The 14,097-nt window shown below is 35.7% G+C and overlaps 1 protein-coding gene across 1 annotated transcript in view; it reads right to left on the reverse strand.

The window, feature by feature from the left end:
• Positions 1 to 4,023: 4,023 nt before the first annotated feature.
• Positions 4,024 to 14,097, reverse strand: part of CACNB4 (calcium channel, voltage-dependent, beta 4 subunit) — a 43,880-nt gene continuing 33,806 nt past the window's right edge. Inside the window, exons 10-12 of the mRNA XM_008566368.1 lie at positions 13,354 to 13,539; positions 5,801 to 10,716; positions 4,024 to 5,640 (exon numbers count right to left, since the gene is read on the reverse strand). Of these exons, the coding sequence (XP_008564590.1) occupies positions 10,456 to 10,716; positions 13,354 to 13,539 (447 nt within the window). The 3' untranslated portion in view covers positions 4,024 to 5,640; positions 5,801 to 10,455. The remainder of the gene's footprint in view (positions 5,641 to 5,800; positions 10,717 to 13,353; positions 13,540 to 14,097) is intronic.

The raw sequence follows: 14,097 nt of genomic DNA on the forward strand, positions 1-14,097 counted from the left end.
GCTGCCAGCGGGACGGAGTGCGCAGGCGTGCGACCGGAGGGGCGGAGCCTGGGAAGGGGCGCCTTGCTGGCTCTCGTCTTTCTGCACGGTGGAGAGACCTGAAGGCGGCCATTCTGTACACCGGGTTTGAGGCTTTGCGGGCTGTGAGTTGGAGCAGATGGCTCTTGACTGCTTGCTGTTGCGACCGTCCCCCCCCCCACCGAGTTTTTACGTTTTCCTTGAGTTTCCTCCATAGAGCCATACATGTAATAGTTGAGTGCACTGTGCCCAGTGCCCATCCCCAACCCTTCACAGGCAGTACACCAAAAGTCCCACGTCCTGACCCTCGACGACATGGTGTTCCAGAAGGGTCTTTGAGGGACGCTTAAGATCTTTCTCATTTAAGCCTCTTGCCCCCTAACACCCAGCTGCTGATTCAATGACCTTACGTAGGCATTCACGAGTTTATGGCTCTCTGTACGTCACAGCTCTTCTCTCTACAGTCTCCTTCCACTCGCAGATCAATCTTGCCCAAAGCAATGATTTTGATCAGGTAATTCCCCTGTTAGTGGCCACTAAAGCTGCCTGAGCAGGAGAGTCCAGATACCTTTGGCAGATGCTCATTATTCTCTGCAATATGGTCCCACCTCTAACTCCCATTACTCCAAGAGTCTAGTTCTTGTGAAACAGCTGGTCAAATATTCTTTCTGCTCTTCCAGTCTTCTTACCTTGAACAGCTGTGGCCCATGCTATAAAAGTGTCCCATTGTGTTTAGTCAACCCTGTACTGTGGGCTATCTGGTTGAAAACTACAGTATTTAAGTGAATCATTAGGTAATTTGATATCAGAGTTCTTGTTCCATGTGTTAATTTTTAGCTGAGAAAGTCCTCTAACCTCTCCAGGCCTCAATTTTCCATGAAAGCAGAGGATTGATCTCTGAGGCCTTTGATTCTAGGTCATCTGATGACTATGATAATTAGTTCTGACTCTTGTTAGAGGCAAGAGGTGGGAAAAGAAACTGGAGGAGTTGTTTACTTTTCCTCCACAAAGAAACCAGAAACAGCTCCATCCCCATCTATCTTCCTTGACTTTGGTAAAAAGGAAGAGAGAAAGAAGTGGGGGAGTTGTAATATCGACGATAAACTACACCTTTTCACCACACTTCTAGCCATATACCGTCTTATCTCAATATACAGAAAAGTAATTTCTTTGACTTCTCTTGGGACTTATGGTTAAAAAGCCAAAGTTTATTTTTATTTTTTAATTTTAATTTTTTTTAATTTTGTTTTTTTAAGAGATGGGGTCTCACTATGTTGCCTAGGCTAGATTGCAGCGGCTATTCACAGGCCAGATCCCGCTACTGATCTGCACCAGAATTTTGACCCTGTCTGTTTTTACCCTGGGCCAGTTCACTCCGTAGACAACCTGGTAGTCCCCTGCTGCCAGGAGGTCACCCTATTGATGCCGAACTTAGTGCAGACACCCGATTGGCATAGCGCACTACAGCCCAGAATCTTGGGCTCAAGAGGTCCTCCAGCCCCAGCCTCCTAAGTAACTTGTACTACAGGTACATGCCACCATGCTATGGCAAAAAACCAGTTTAGAAAAGTCATAAGAGAAGAGAAAGAAAATCATTGTAGTAATTCATATTAGTTTGTGGATTATTACATCTGGATTTACTTAAAAAAGTACTCTGTAGGCTGTTAAGAAAAACTATATTGTTTGCATAACCAAGTTGCATTAACTCTAATATTTCCATTCTCACACACTGTAGGTAATGAAGCTCTGAGACATTTTGCAAACTCCCACACATCTCTGTCAACTTATTAAATGGATCTCATAGCCATATTAACTTGTGAAGTTAGGACATCATATTTTACAGTCTACATTAAGAAGATGTTTTCCCAGATTATTTTCCAAGAGTCTCTCAAAAAAAGAAAAAGCGAATTTTATAATCTTGTCCAACTATGTGATGCATAGGTAAAATACAGATTTGGAACTATTATAGAAGTAATTAGGAATCTTTGTTGAATAGTGTGAAACTATTTGTGAAAACAGACTCTTTCTGAGACCTTTTAAAGACTAATTTGTTCATAATTATAGTGATGTGCAAAATATCATTGGAGAGACTTCTGCTTGCAGGCATGAGAGAGTAGGATGGTCTGGATTTACTTTCCTAACATTAACAAATAGAAAACTGGACAAAATATAGGAAACAGTTGTTTTCAAATACTGGAAAACACATAGCACAGGACTATGCTCCCTTACAAAAGAGAAACAAACTAGATGTGTCTTACTATTGCTTGGACTTTCTGCCTGGAAGCAATTCCCAGCCACCTACAGAGAGAGTGGGAACCCAAATAAGAATCTGACATTCTTCTAGAGTTGGAGATATAGATCAGCATTCCCAGAGACCAAGGTGGCTAGAATTTGTGAAGCAGAGTAACTGAAAGGAAGAAGCTATACAGAGAAAAGCTCTAGAAACCTGCACAAGGAGCCATTGAGTCTTTGGCTGCCTATCAACCTGTATTTGTGTAGTTGGAAACCCCAGGAGGCTGGCCAAGAACAATTTCTGAGGAAAAAACGAATATCAGGGAGCTGTAAAATAAGTAATTCCCAGAGGTTACGAAGGGCCAGGAATCATTTGAGTTCCCTTCAGCCAGAGTGATGAGAACTCATAGACATCCAGAGACTTCAGAAGGAGCTAACTAAGCCTAAGAACAAGCCCTACCCTAGAATAAGCTCAGTCCCAAGGGAGCTTAAGAACAAACCTTGAAAGTGCCAAACAAATCCACAATTGCCTGCCAAAACAAGTCCTACATTCTTTAAAGGAACACAAGATCAAGTCATCAACCATGTAAAATTTACAATGTCCTAAATCCAATTAAAAAAATACAGACATGAAAGGAAACAGGATATGTGACCTATAACTGAAAGACAAATCACTCTATAGGAACAGATTCAGGTATGGGGATGTTAAGTGATTGCTTCAAGCTCATAGCTAGTTATTGCTGGATCTGGGCTTTGAACCCAGGCAAGGTTTAGAGTCAGTCCTCTAACCACTAAGCTCATCTGCATCTTATATTAAGGGACAAACAATATGTTTCTCTTCACAATCTGCTGTATTAGTGGAAATGTGCTGATGACAAGAGATGGCTTCAGGCATATGGCCGGTGGATGTAGTGATAGTGAGCTACACTACACTAATTCTTCCAGTTGTGAGTTTCAAGTTGTTGATTGAAATGCTTTGATATTTGGGGCAGCCTTATATACCTTTCCAGTAATGGAGGTACCATTCATTCAGTGAACATTTATTGTATTCCAGGTATTGTTGTGTATGCTTCAGATGACTAGCTAGCTTTAAAACATTTAATATATGTATTTTTAAAGAAAAGTACTTTAGAGAGAAAAGTTCCCATGAGCTTTGGTTTCCTCATTTGTAGTTGGTTCTAATAATCCATGCCCTGCTTACTTTCCAGGGTAGTCAGATGGATTAAGTGTGAAAATGTTTGTGAAATAATTTGGCTCTAATAAATCACTATCATTCTAATGCAATGATAATAATCAACATAGTACATATTTCTTTTGAACTTCTTGTACAGTGCAGAGAGAGATAAGTGAAATTCCAGTTAACTCATAGCATCAACACCTAACTCTGAGTACACAAAATGTCAAGTCATGAGCTATATCCCACCCACAGAATTCTCTCAGGTACAAAATAGCTTTGGAAACTTCTGAGTAATCACTTAGGGGTATCTTGATAACAATAAGGTTTATCTAATATCTTTATATTGTATTCAATCCTATTTCACACATTTATATTAATATATTCTATTTCATGTGGGTGATTAATTTACAAACTCTAATACAGTGCTTCTGTGATCACTCATAGCACTTAGAATATTCAGAAGTCATTAATTGAGTTTTTTTTAAGGATAAATATTTAGACTTCTTTTTTTTACTCTAAGAGATACAAGAATATACCATTGATTTCCAGTATTTCTTCAATATCTCTCTAGAATAATATAAAGGAGAGGTGTAACGCTGGTTTCAATGTTTTTTCATTTATTATATAAAAGAAAAAAATTAACGCAGTTGTTTTATACACATTTAAATTCCATAAAACAAATCCATAGAAATTAGGATACTATATGCATGCACTCTGCATTTTCTTTGTTAAATGTTTCTGTTCACAAAAATAACAACACATTTTTTTCTTTAAAGCCACTAAAGCAGAGGAAGAACAAAACATGCAACACTGTACACATTTGCATAGTATATTTTACCCAGCATGCCTTGTAAAATGCTACACATACCCATATTTAAGAAAAATAAAAAGGGATAAATTTTTAAAATAAATAACTCAAATTTAAGGAAAGAAAAAAAATATCTGATAAAGGCAATTTTTTCCCCACTTTATCACTGGAGATATAGCAATAGCCTGGTATATTGACAGCCCTCTGAAGAATAGGAAAAATATTTTTACGTCATTTTGCCATATTTATTTTTAGTATGTTTTATACTAATAAGTTTATCTATTTTTTATTCCCTCCAGCCATTCCCTTCAAAAACATAGCTAATGGCTTTAAATAATGTTTCAAAATAATAGTCAGTACAAAGCCAGTTAAAGAATCCCTAACTAATATTTTTTGGTTGGGACATCTTTATTGATCACTCTGACTTGAGGCTATGAAAAATATAAAAAATTTTGAATATGTCCAAAATTCAGAGGAGCCCTACAAGCTCACTTACTGTAACTTTTTGTAGTTGCTACTGAAGGAGAAGAAATAAGGACAGAAAGTATAGTATGAGACTTATCACAAAATAAAATTTTAAAAATTACACCCACAGATTGCAAGGCTATGAAATAAATTGCTGGAAAAGTATCAAGCAGCAAGTTGAAAAGATGGTAGATGAAATAAATCTGATAAAACTTAGAACTAAGTCTATACACTTTTAAAAAATATGACTGCCAAATTTAACAGTGGATTTTGTTGTAAGTTTGTGCTATAACAAATGTGCTTCTTTCTCCTCAATCTAATTTCATATTATTGGCAAAATATATATATATTTTATAATTTTGTACTGTACAATATATGTTTTGCTACATTATTTTTCTACTGCTAATGCAGATTAGAAGTAACAACATAGATTTATTTTGGCAATAAAATGCTTTGATTTTAATAACATCCCAGAAAATATTGTAAGGCATATGAAAAATAGTAGCAACAATATAGCATTAATGATCCCATATCTTTAATACATACCTTATGCATACAGAATTCACACTGATTTCAGTTAAAAGTGTGTGAAAGTGGCATGCAGGTAGGGCAAGAGGGGCCCCTACATAAACATAGACATAGTGATTTGTTGAAAAACTTGTGTTCAACACATAACCAAGAACACTTACAGAATATTGAAAAGCGAGAGGCCAGCTACTTTTGGTTCTTAGTTCTCATTTTAACTCCTTATAATTTTCAAATGAGGAAGTATCAGTGTATTACCCAAATCACCCTAAATACATTAGCAACATTTCCTACCATCTTTCTGCAAATATTTTATACATCATAAAAAGTTTTATATGTAACTATGACTCCCAGAACTCATCTATATTCACTTATTCATATGTTTTTCATAACAAGTGGGAGTTACAGCCCTTAGCTAAGATTATCTGATGAGATACATTCTAGTCTTCTCATAATATACCCCAATAACATGAAGCATTTGGGATTAAATCATCCACAAATAGAGATAGTTGGTATCAGAGGATGTATTTCATTTGAGAAAGACTATTTTAATAAAAGAAGAAACCTTTAAAAAATTAAGATTATCTGATGAGATACATTCTAGTCTTCTCATAATATACCCCAATAACATGAAGCATTTGGGATTAAATCATCCACAAATAGAGATAGTTGATATCAGAGGATGTATTTCATTTGAGAAAGACTATTTTAATAAAAGAAGAAACCTTTAAAAAATAATTTTTGAATGCTGTAGCTCTGTCTGCTCATATAAACCAATTTTATTAATTTGACTGACTTGACTGCATAAGTCAACAAGGAAAAAGTTATCCTTACTGTCTGTCAAACAGCTATTTGTATTGACTGGTTTGATCATGAGGATCATTAAAAGAGAACTATTCTCTGCCCCACAGACACAGCTTGAGTAACTTAGTAACAGTATTAAAAGGTATGAGAAATTAATGAAACAGATTTTATTACATAATTTCCTATAAAATTTTCATTCATATAGTCATTCAAGGATGAGATTTATATTATTTAAAAAAACAACATGCAACATTGTCCATGAAAGACAAAGGCAAAAACATGAAAGGAAAAAGGAGTACATAAGCATTTATTTGAAACATCAATATGAAGTTTGTTCCAATTACATGGGTTTCCAAGATAATGTATATCCTTACCCAGTAAATAGCTAAGTCATACTCTGGGTGTTGATAGCAGAAGTCAACGATCAACAAAATTTGAATTTGCAAACCAGCTGCACTTAAACATCAAGTTTTGGACCCACTTTCTTTTATACTTAGAGCTAGATGTTATAACAAGTCACACACAAAGGCAATCCCCTTGCAGTTTGTTTTGTTCCCTATGATGACTTATTGTTAAAATAACTTTCCTCGTGATAAACTGACTCCACTCAAAGAAAACTTCACTAACAAGGAAGAAATGAAAGGGTGACAAGAGCATTTGGAAACAGTTTAAAATCTAAAGAGAAGGCATATTTTAACACTTTATGCATTTAGTTTGCAGCAAGGTTAGCAGTAATAGTGATACATTTGATCACTACTTATTGACAAGTGTTTTTCCCTTTAAAGACAGATTGTCTTCTCTAGAGAAGAGGTAGTATAAATATCAATATATAGGGCAATTTCTATAGTGGTACTAGTATTACATTGTTTTATTTTTCAGCAAATACCAAAATAAAATTGTAAACTAGGAAAATACACCGGCATGCAAATTAAGGTTGCCTAAAAACTTCCTTAACTGACATCCTGGGTCTCAACAACATTTTGTGATATGTTCATTAAAAAGAGTTTAAATTTGCAAACAATCTTTTGGCATAATTTCCTTTTCTCTCTCCCTTTCATTGCCACCCTTTCCTATTATGAATTTTAAGGCCCCCACATAAAAGACAAGTTCAAGTATGCAGGTATGAAAAGAGGTTAACATTCCAAAAATATATTTTGCAAACAAGAACAATAATATTTGAAGTAAATAACAAATTATTTAAAGGGAACAAATAATTATCTCAAAATTTGTTTCACATTTAAAAAATTCACTTCATTCAGGACTAAATGTAATGACTTATATTGTCACAAAATTAAGACTCTCTTATTAGGAAAGACCATCAGTTTAAATTGTTAACAATTTCAATCTTCTTTCCAATAGAACTGTATAAAGATAAGAGAACCATCAGTCATTTATAAACATTTCTAAGTGTTGTTTTAAATACTGGAGTAAAGAAGATAACATTTTTGATTAAATGTTGGAGTCACATTATAGCCTTGAGAATTAACATCAGGTTTCACAAACTGCATTCTTTTTTTTCCTGCACTACATTTCCACATTGTCACATGAGTCTACATTTTTACATGCTTGCTGACTGACATTACATGATTCTAAGACATGATTTATACTTCTAGTTAAAACAGCTTTGAAACAGTTTAAGACTTATTTCTCCTGCTTATAATAATTTGCTATTTGTAAATGAAATTAATTAAAAACAAAGTATTTGTGGAATATGTACTTTCCAAAGGTGCTTGGTGTGCTTGGCAAAAATAAACCTTTTCACTTAGTATATATCTGGATTTTAGTATCATTTATACAATAAATTCTAAAGCTTTTAAAAAAGAAAGATGCATATCTATTATTCATTTGGAGAAGATAAACTTATTACAAAAGGAAGGAGAAACAATATGCCAAATTAAAGTAAACATTTCAGTATATCCATCAAGAAAATATACATTATACCCTTTCCAATATTATTAGCTTTTGAATAAGAATGCAAAGCAAAACAGGCATGGACATTTGATGGTAAACGGTAGATTGGTTTTGTGCACAGACATTGAATGGGCCTCTTTCTTTATCAGCATGACACGGAAGACTAGAAACAAGGTTTTGAGAGGCCTTTAAAAACAAGTAACTTTTAAAAAGTTGAAAGAAGATGGTAATCTTGTTGATTAGGAAATATATGTAAATACTGTTACAGCTACCTGCCATAAAATGTAAATATCTTAAAGTAGTTAAATGACCAAATTGTTAACACTACTACAGAAAAGGCTGAACGGTTGTCTAGTTTAAATGTATACACCTTGGTGCACTCTTTGCAATTAAATACTTTAATGCGCACAAACAAGAAACCAGTAAAGCATATAGAAAAATGTTTTGGCTAATGTTTTCTTTCTCATGCAAATATGTGCTGTACATGTAATAAATATATTTTTGTTTGCTGGAAAATGCTCTTCCGTGTTCTAACAAAGTATTCAGTAATGGCAGGTTATATGTTTATTAAAGTGCTTAATGGATACAGCTCTTTTAAATGTCTAAACTGAAAGTTCTGAAAGCTTCACTAGATGACAAAAGAACCTCGAAAGCCAGTATCACGTTACCTTTTAAAATTTACTGAGCCCATATTTTTTAATTGTATCAAACTTTTGCGATGACTTATAAAATAGGTATCCTCATTATCAGCTAAACATGTTCTTAATGGGGTACACACAGTGAACATGAGGAGGGCATGTGGCGAGCTCATAATGGGGTTCAAGATAGGTGTAACTAATCAAGAACGTGGAACTTATTCTCCTGATCAGGAAAATTATTGAACTGGTGCATGCTTTGAGAGCCTAAATACTGAAAGGAAAGCCTAATACTGAGGGAAAAATAACGTAATACAAAATTAATTATTATTGTTTTCAAAAATAGGCTTAATGACATGTACCAGAAAAAAAGGACTTTTATGCCTGGTCCTATTGGGGTTTTAGAAAACGCATGCATTGTGGACTTTCAGAAATGAGTCATTTTGTAAAGACATTTGTGTATTGTATAAAAGGGTCAATTTCAATAATTTCTTGGATCATAGTGAATCTAAGGCTTCCTTGATAATATAAGACATTGTTCACCAATTCCATAATTACGGCCACTGGAAAAACTATGAAGATTTAACAGGTGAAGAGAAGTGCTCCCTAGAAACAGGCAGCTCAGTCTCCAAATTCTTTACCATTCTCTGCATTAAAAATGTTATAGTTTTAGTGAACATATATTTTCTTAATCTGTGAGTTTATTTTTCACTGCAAACTTTTCATCATTTGTAACAGCTTTCAGTATCAAAGTTGAATGTAGTCCATGTAAAACAAAAATCCTTAGTATGATTTAAAGAATTTGATGGAGAGCTAGAACATTCAGATATTCAAAGACAAAGACTGAGTAAAGCAGTGGAAAGAAACTTGGTTGTGCTGGCAGGAGTACTAACCCCGTGTTTGTGTTTGGTGGGATAGATGAATTCCCATCTGAAAGTGTTTAGCTTTGCACTCAGGAGGATCTTACCACATCCTTACTACCTGACTTTAGATCTCTGGATGTATGCAGTTGTGCTCAGATTAAAAAGAAAACAACACCTCATTTTCCATTTCATATAATCAGTTATGTTTGGGTTTCTCTTTACTATTCTCTCTCATTGCTGAAAAAACTTTGAGCTTTTTTTTTGCCACCTTCAAACGAGCTAACAGTACTGACTAAACAAAAGGCAAAACACTTTAAATACAACAGCTGTGCCAGGAAAGAAATAAAAGTATTAAAATCTGAGGAGACTATATAATTTCTGCATTAAGATTTCTGAGTTTTTTTTTGGCAATATCAATACATTTGGTAAGTTTGAAAAGTCATTCTGGCAACATTAACATATATTAAAATGTTTATACATTCCAACTTTAAGTGTAAATTTAACTTCCAGCAAATAAATACCATAGCTGGTTTTAGCTTGTATTGGTATTGATTTTCTTATTATTTTTTTTTTCAAATTTTTCAATTGATTGCAACATGCTCAAGTAGACTTTCTAGTCAATTCACCCAAATTCCAACAGGAATTGGTTTATAAATTGGTTCCAACTGGAACTGTTCATTTGGAATTTCCAGCATGGGAAATTATTTTATATGTGCCTTGATAAGTACCCTAAATTACAAACTGATGTGTCTAAATCTATGAAGAAAACAAAAAGTACTGTTATTATGGAAATGTTGCACTTAAAAATATCTATATGATTGGGCATCTAACATCCATCCATAGATTCAAGGGCATAATGTACATTTTTTTTTGGCCCCTTACTTAGCATCAAATGACAGCAGCCCATAAGCACAGTAAATACTGTGCTATGCTTGCCAAGTTAAGATGATTGGTTTATCCTAGCAGTGCTATGGCAAATTGTCAACAGATGATTTTGTTGTTGTTGTTTTGGCAGACTCAAAGCCTATGTCGGGAGTCATGGCTATATCCCCCAGGTGATCCTCGGTTCCTATGGGGTTTGTAAGTGTCCTGGTATGAGTCAGGGTAATCTTCTTCCACAAGAGGGTAATGATCTCGGCTATGCTGGGAACTGGAAGACAAGCGATTCCTGCTCTTTCGAGCCCTTTCATTGTGATAATTTTCATCAGAGGTCATTAGACTTCGTCTTTCAATTGGAGAGTTCTCTGTGGAGTGGTTGCTGTGCCTCATTCGCTGACTCTAAAAATATAAGATAGGTTCTTTGATTAAATAATGTCAGCTTTATTCATCTAAACATGTTAATGTATGTATAATAATAGGGTCTGAACAATAAAATGCTAAATATCTGACAATAAAGCGTTCTGATGCACAAATGGTCTGCTCAAAATATCTGGCTTTATTTATTTGGGACACAACATGCAAAGATGCCAGTGTTGATAGTTTATGAATTTAATTACATAGTGTTGCATGACTACACTTCTTATTAAAAATATAAAATTGAAAGTTAATTGTTAAATGGAACTTAATATATTTGGAGAGGCCTAATGATTCCACTTCTATTGCAAAAATGAGGATTATTTTACTATTGGGAAATAAAGTTCAGAATAGCATCTATTATTTTACTCCTGTCTTAAACTGATAAAATCTTTCTCTTCATAAAGCCACACAGTCCACCTTAATTTAGCTGTATGTTCCTTGTACCTTCAAAAAATATTTTAATAAAATTATTTGTGCTATCCATAAAATAGTTTGTTTCTTCATCCTTCATAAATATAAGACTCTCAGCAATATGCTTTCCAAAGGAGTACATAATAATTATGGAGCTATCTAATGATACTCTTTTTTTTTTTTTTCCTTTTTGTCTTTTTTCGTGACTGGCAACGGATCGCAACCCTCAGTGTCGTGCCCGTACCGGATCGGGACCGGCAACGGGATCGCAACCCTCGGTGTTGCTCCCGCACCTTGCTCAGCCAGTGAGCGGGAACCGGTCTGTATGTGGGATCCGAACCCTCGGCGGGAGCGCCGCCACGCTCCCAAGCAGCGCACTGTAGCAGTGCGCCACCGGGCCGCCCCTCTAATGATACTCTTATAAATCTTGCTTCCTCCACTGAAAAGTTCTGCAAAAATAATTTTCAGATATAAACTAAATTCCTCTAATACCATTAATTGAAATTAACATCTTAAGATACTTATTTGATGACTCAGGAAATGTTATTCAACATTGTTCTTCACTGTGGGGAAACGTGTCTACCAGCTTAGGTAGGTCACCTCAGTAAAGGAACATAATCCTGATGAAACCATGGGCCCGGATATATCTTCTCTAAAGTACACTCAACTTCACACAGAAGGAAACTCATTCGATGGGTCACAGAATGACTTAACCCTAATCTTAACTCTAGCCAGGTTTCAAACAAAAGTGCCAGTGGTTACTGGGAGAAGTAGGCTACAGGATAAGGGACATGACATGAACTCATTAGTGAAACTGGGAGAACCATTCTAGGTGGATGAAGAAATGATGAGTCAAGAGTGTTGCATCCACCAAGTGCAACATTCCATTTCTACCTACACTGCAGAAGCTTATCGCTTCATGCATCCATTTCTCATCCCACAATGTCCCATTCAGAGCCAACTCAAATTACCCAATAGAACTGCTACACTCAGATCAGCACACAGGAAGGAAAACAAAGCAAGAAACAGTCCTGGTGCATACAGATATACTGTACATTACAACAGTACATTTCCCACGTTCATTTCCAGCCTCGAATGCTATTCATTTATATGGCAGCTTTTCTGATTACAAAGACGCAATTTTGTAGCAGAGTAATTCAGTTATAACAGCATTTCAGAGAGTGCCGTTTATCTCAGAAAAACAAAGCAAGAAACAGTCCTGGTGCATACAGATATACTGTACATTACAACAGTACATTTCCCACGTTCATTTCCAGCCTCGAAAGCTATTCATTTATATGGCAGCTTTTCTGATTACAAAGATGCAATTTTGTAGCAGAGTAATTCAGTTATAACAGCATTTCAGAGAGTGCCGTTTATCTCAGAGTTAACTCTACAAGATCTACAATTATGACTATCATTATAACCCATTAAAACAAAACTAGTCATGATGCAAGAGGCTCAATTGACTACATATTTCTCAGTCAGCTGGGGGTCTGGCTACATTCCTGCAGCTGCTTGATAAGTGGTAAATAATAATTATTGTAGAAAAGCAAGATTCATTTTGCATCATCATGCCTCTGTCTCCCTACATCCAAATGCAGCACCAGAACAGCAGAAGACAGAACCTCCTGATCCTGTGCCTAACTTCTCTAAAGGATATTCTCCATAGCCACTGACCAAGGTGGGCCCCTGCACACCAAGAAAATTCAGAGGCCTGACCCTGTTTCCTAACAGAGCAGCTCAACTCATGTTCACATTCTGTCCTGTGCAAGGTAGAGGGCAGGGTCAACAGCCTGTGCGGCAGGATTAATTAAGGGAAGTCAAAAGACCTATCCGCCCCAAAATATCTCACCTAGCTAGCCATGGTGTCTGATATTTTCACTGCCATATAAACCTTAAGAAGTGCCATGTAGAAGTAGTGGACAGTTGCACTGAGCAGGCATTAAGTTTCCTGGTAGGGTGTAGACACAAAGGAATTAATTTAAGCAAAATCCATAATAAATTTACAGAGAGCGAAGTTCTCAGGAAAGGGTCACTCTCTGGGCAGCTTTTTTTTTATGAGAGATAATGATTAGGTAATATTTTAGATTTTTTTTATATAATCCCTCTTCAGATTAAGGACCACCTCAATCTCCATCCTAACCAAGTTCTGTATGGAATCTTAAATGTAAGCTTGTGAAAGCATGAGTGGAAAAGTGACAATACCTGTAACCCAGAAATTGCTGTGGGATATGGTGAGAGTGCCGTTGAGCCCAAATTCCTTCCCAGCAGTGGGGTCATGGGGGTGCTGCTGGTCGTGTGGGTGGCACGCCAGTACGCCTCAAGGTACTCGCCCAGATGTTCACATGCATCCTCCAGCTGATTTTCATCCAATATAACATCAAACATTTCCTGTAGATGACAAGAAAACCCATTTTATTTCCACTTATGTTTTAGGCAATGAAACCTAAACTTCCACTTAAGTCAGATAACAGCATTTCTAATATCTAGTAGCTCATATCAAGTTTGAGGGGTTATCCTGGCAGTTTCCAAAATTAAAGGCAAGTGAAGAATTGCACAGTTATCCACATGCAAATGTGGGCATCTACATAAAAATGGGCGTGCTCATTAAATATTAAGATCTTTCATTATTTAGAGAAAAAGACTAGGTAAAATATAGTGAAAACATACATGTATTCACATCTTTATCCATATATTCTTTTACAGCTGAATTCTACTCATTTCAGAATATGAGAGAAGTAAGTTAATGGCACTGAAAGAAGAGTTCTAAAAACGTTTTGGGCAATGACCATATCATTGGAATAAACATTTCATCTCTTAAGGTAACTATGTTGAAGGGAATAGCATTTACTTAGATAATTTTCAGAATGTTTGTGAAAATGAAGTTGTCTTTCTCATGATAAAACAATAAGGAAAGAACGTTTAGGGTTAATACTAGAAAACCACACG

This window comes from Galeopterus variegatus, unplaced genomic scaffold (assembly GCF_000696425.1).
Source record: "Galeopterus variegatus unplaced genomic scaffold, G_variegatus-3.0.2 Scaffold237, whole genome shotgun sequence".
Lineage (NCBI taxonomy): Eukaryota > Metazoa > Chordata > Mammalia > Dermoptera > Cynocephalidae > Galeopterus > Galeopterus variegatus.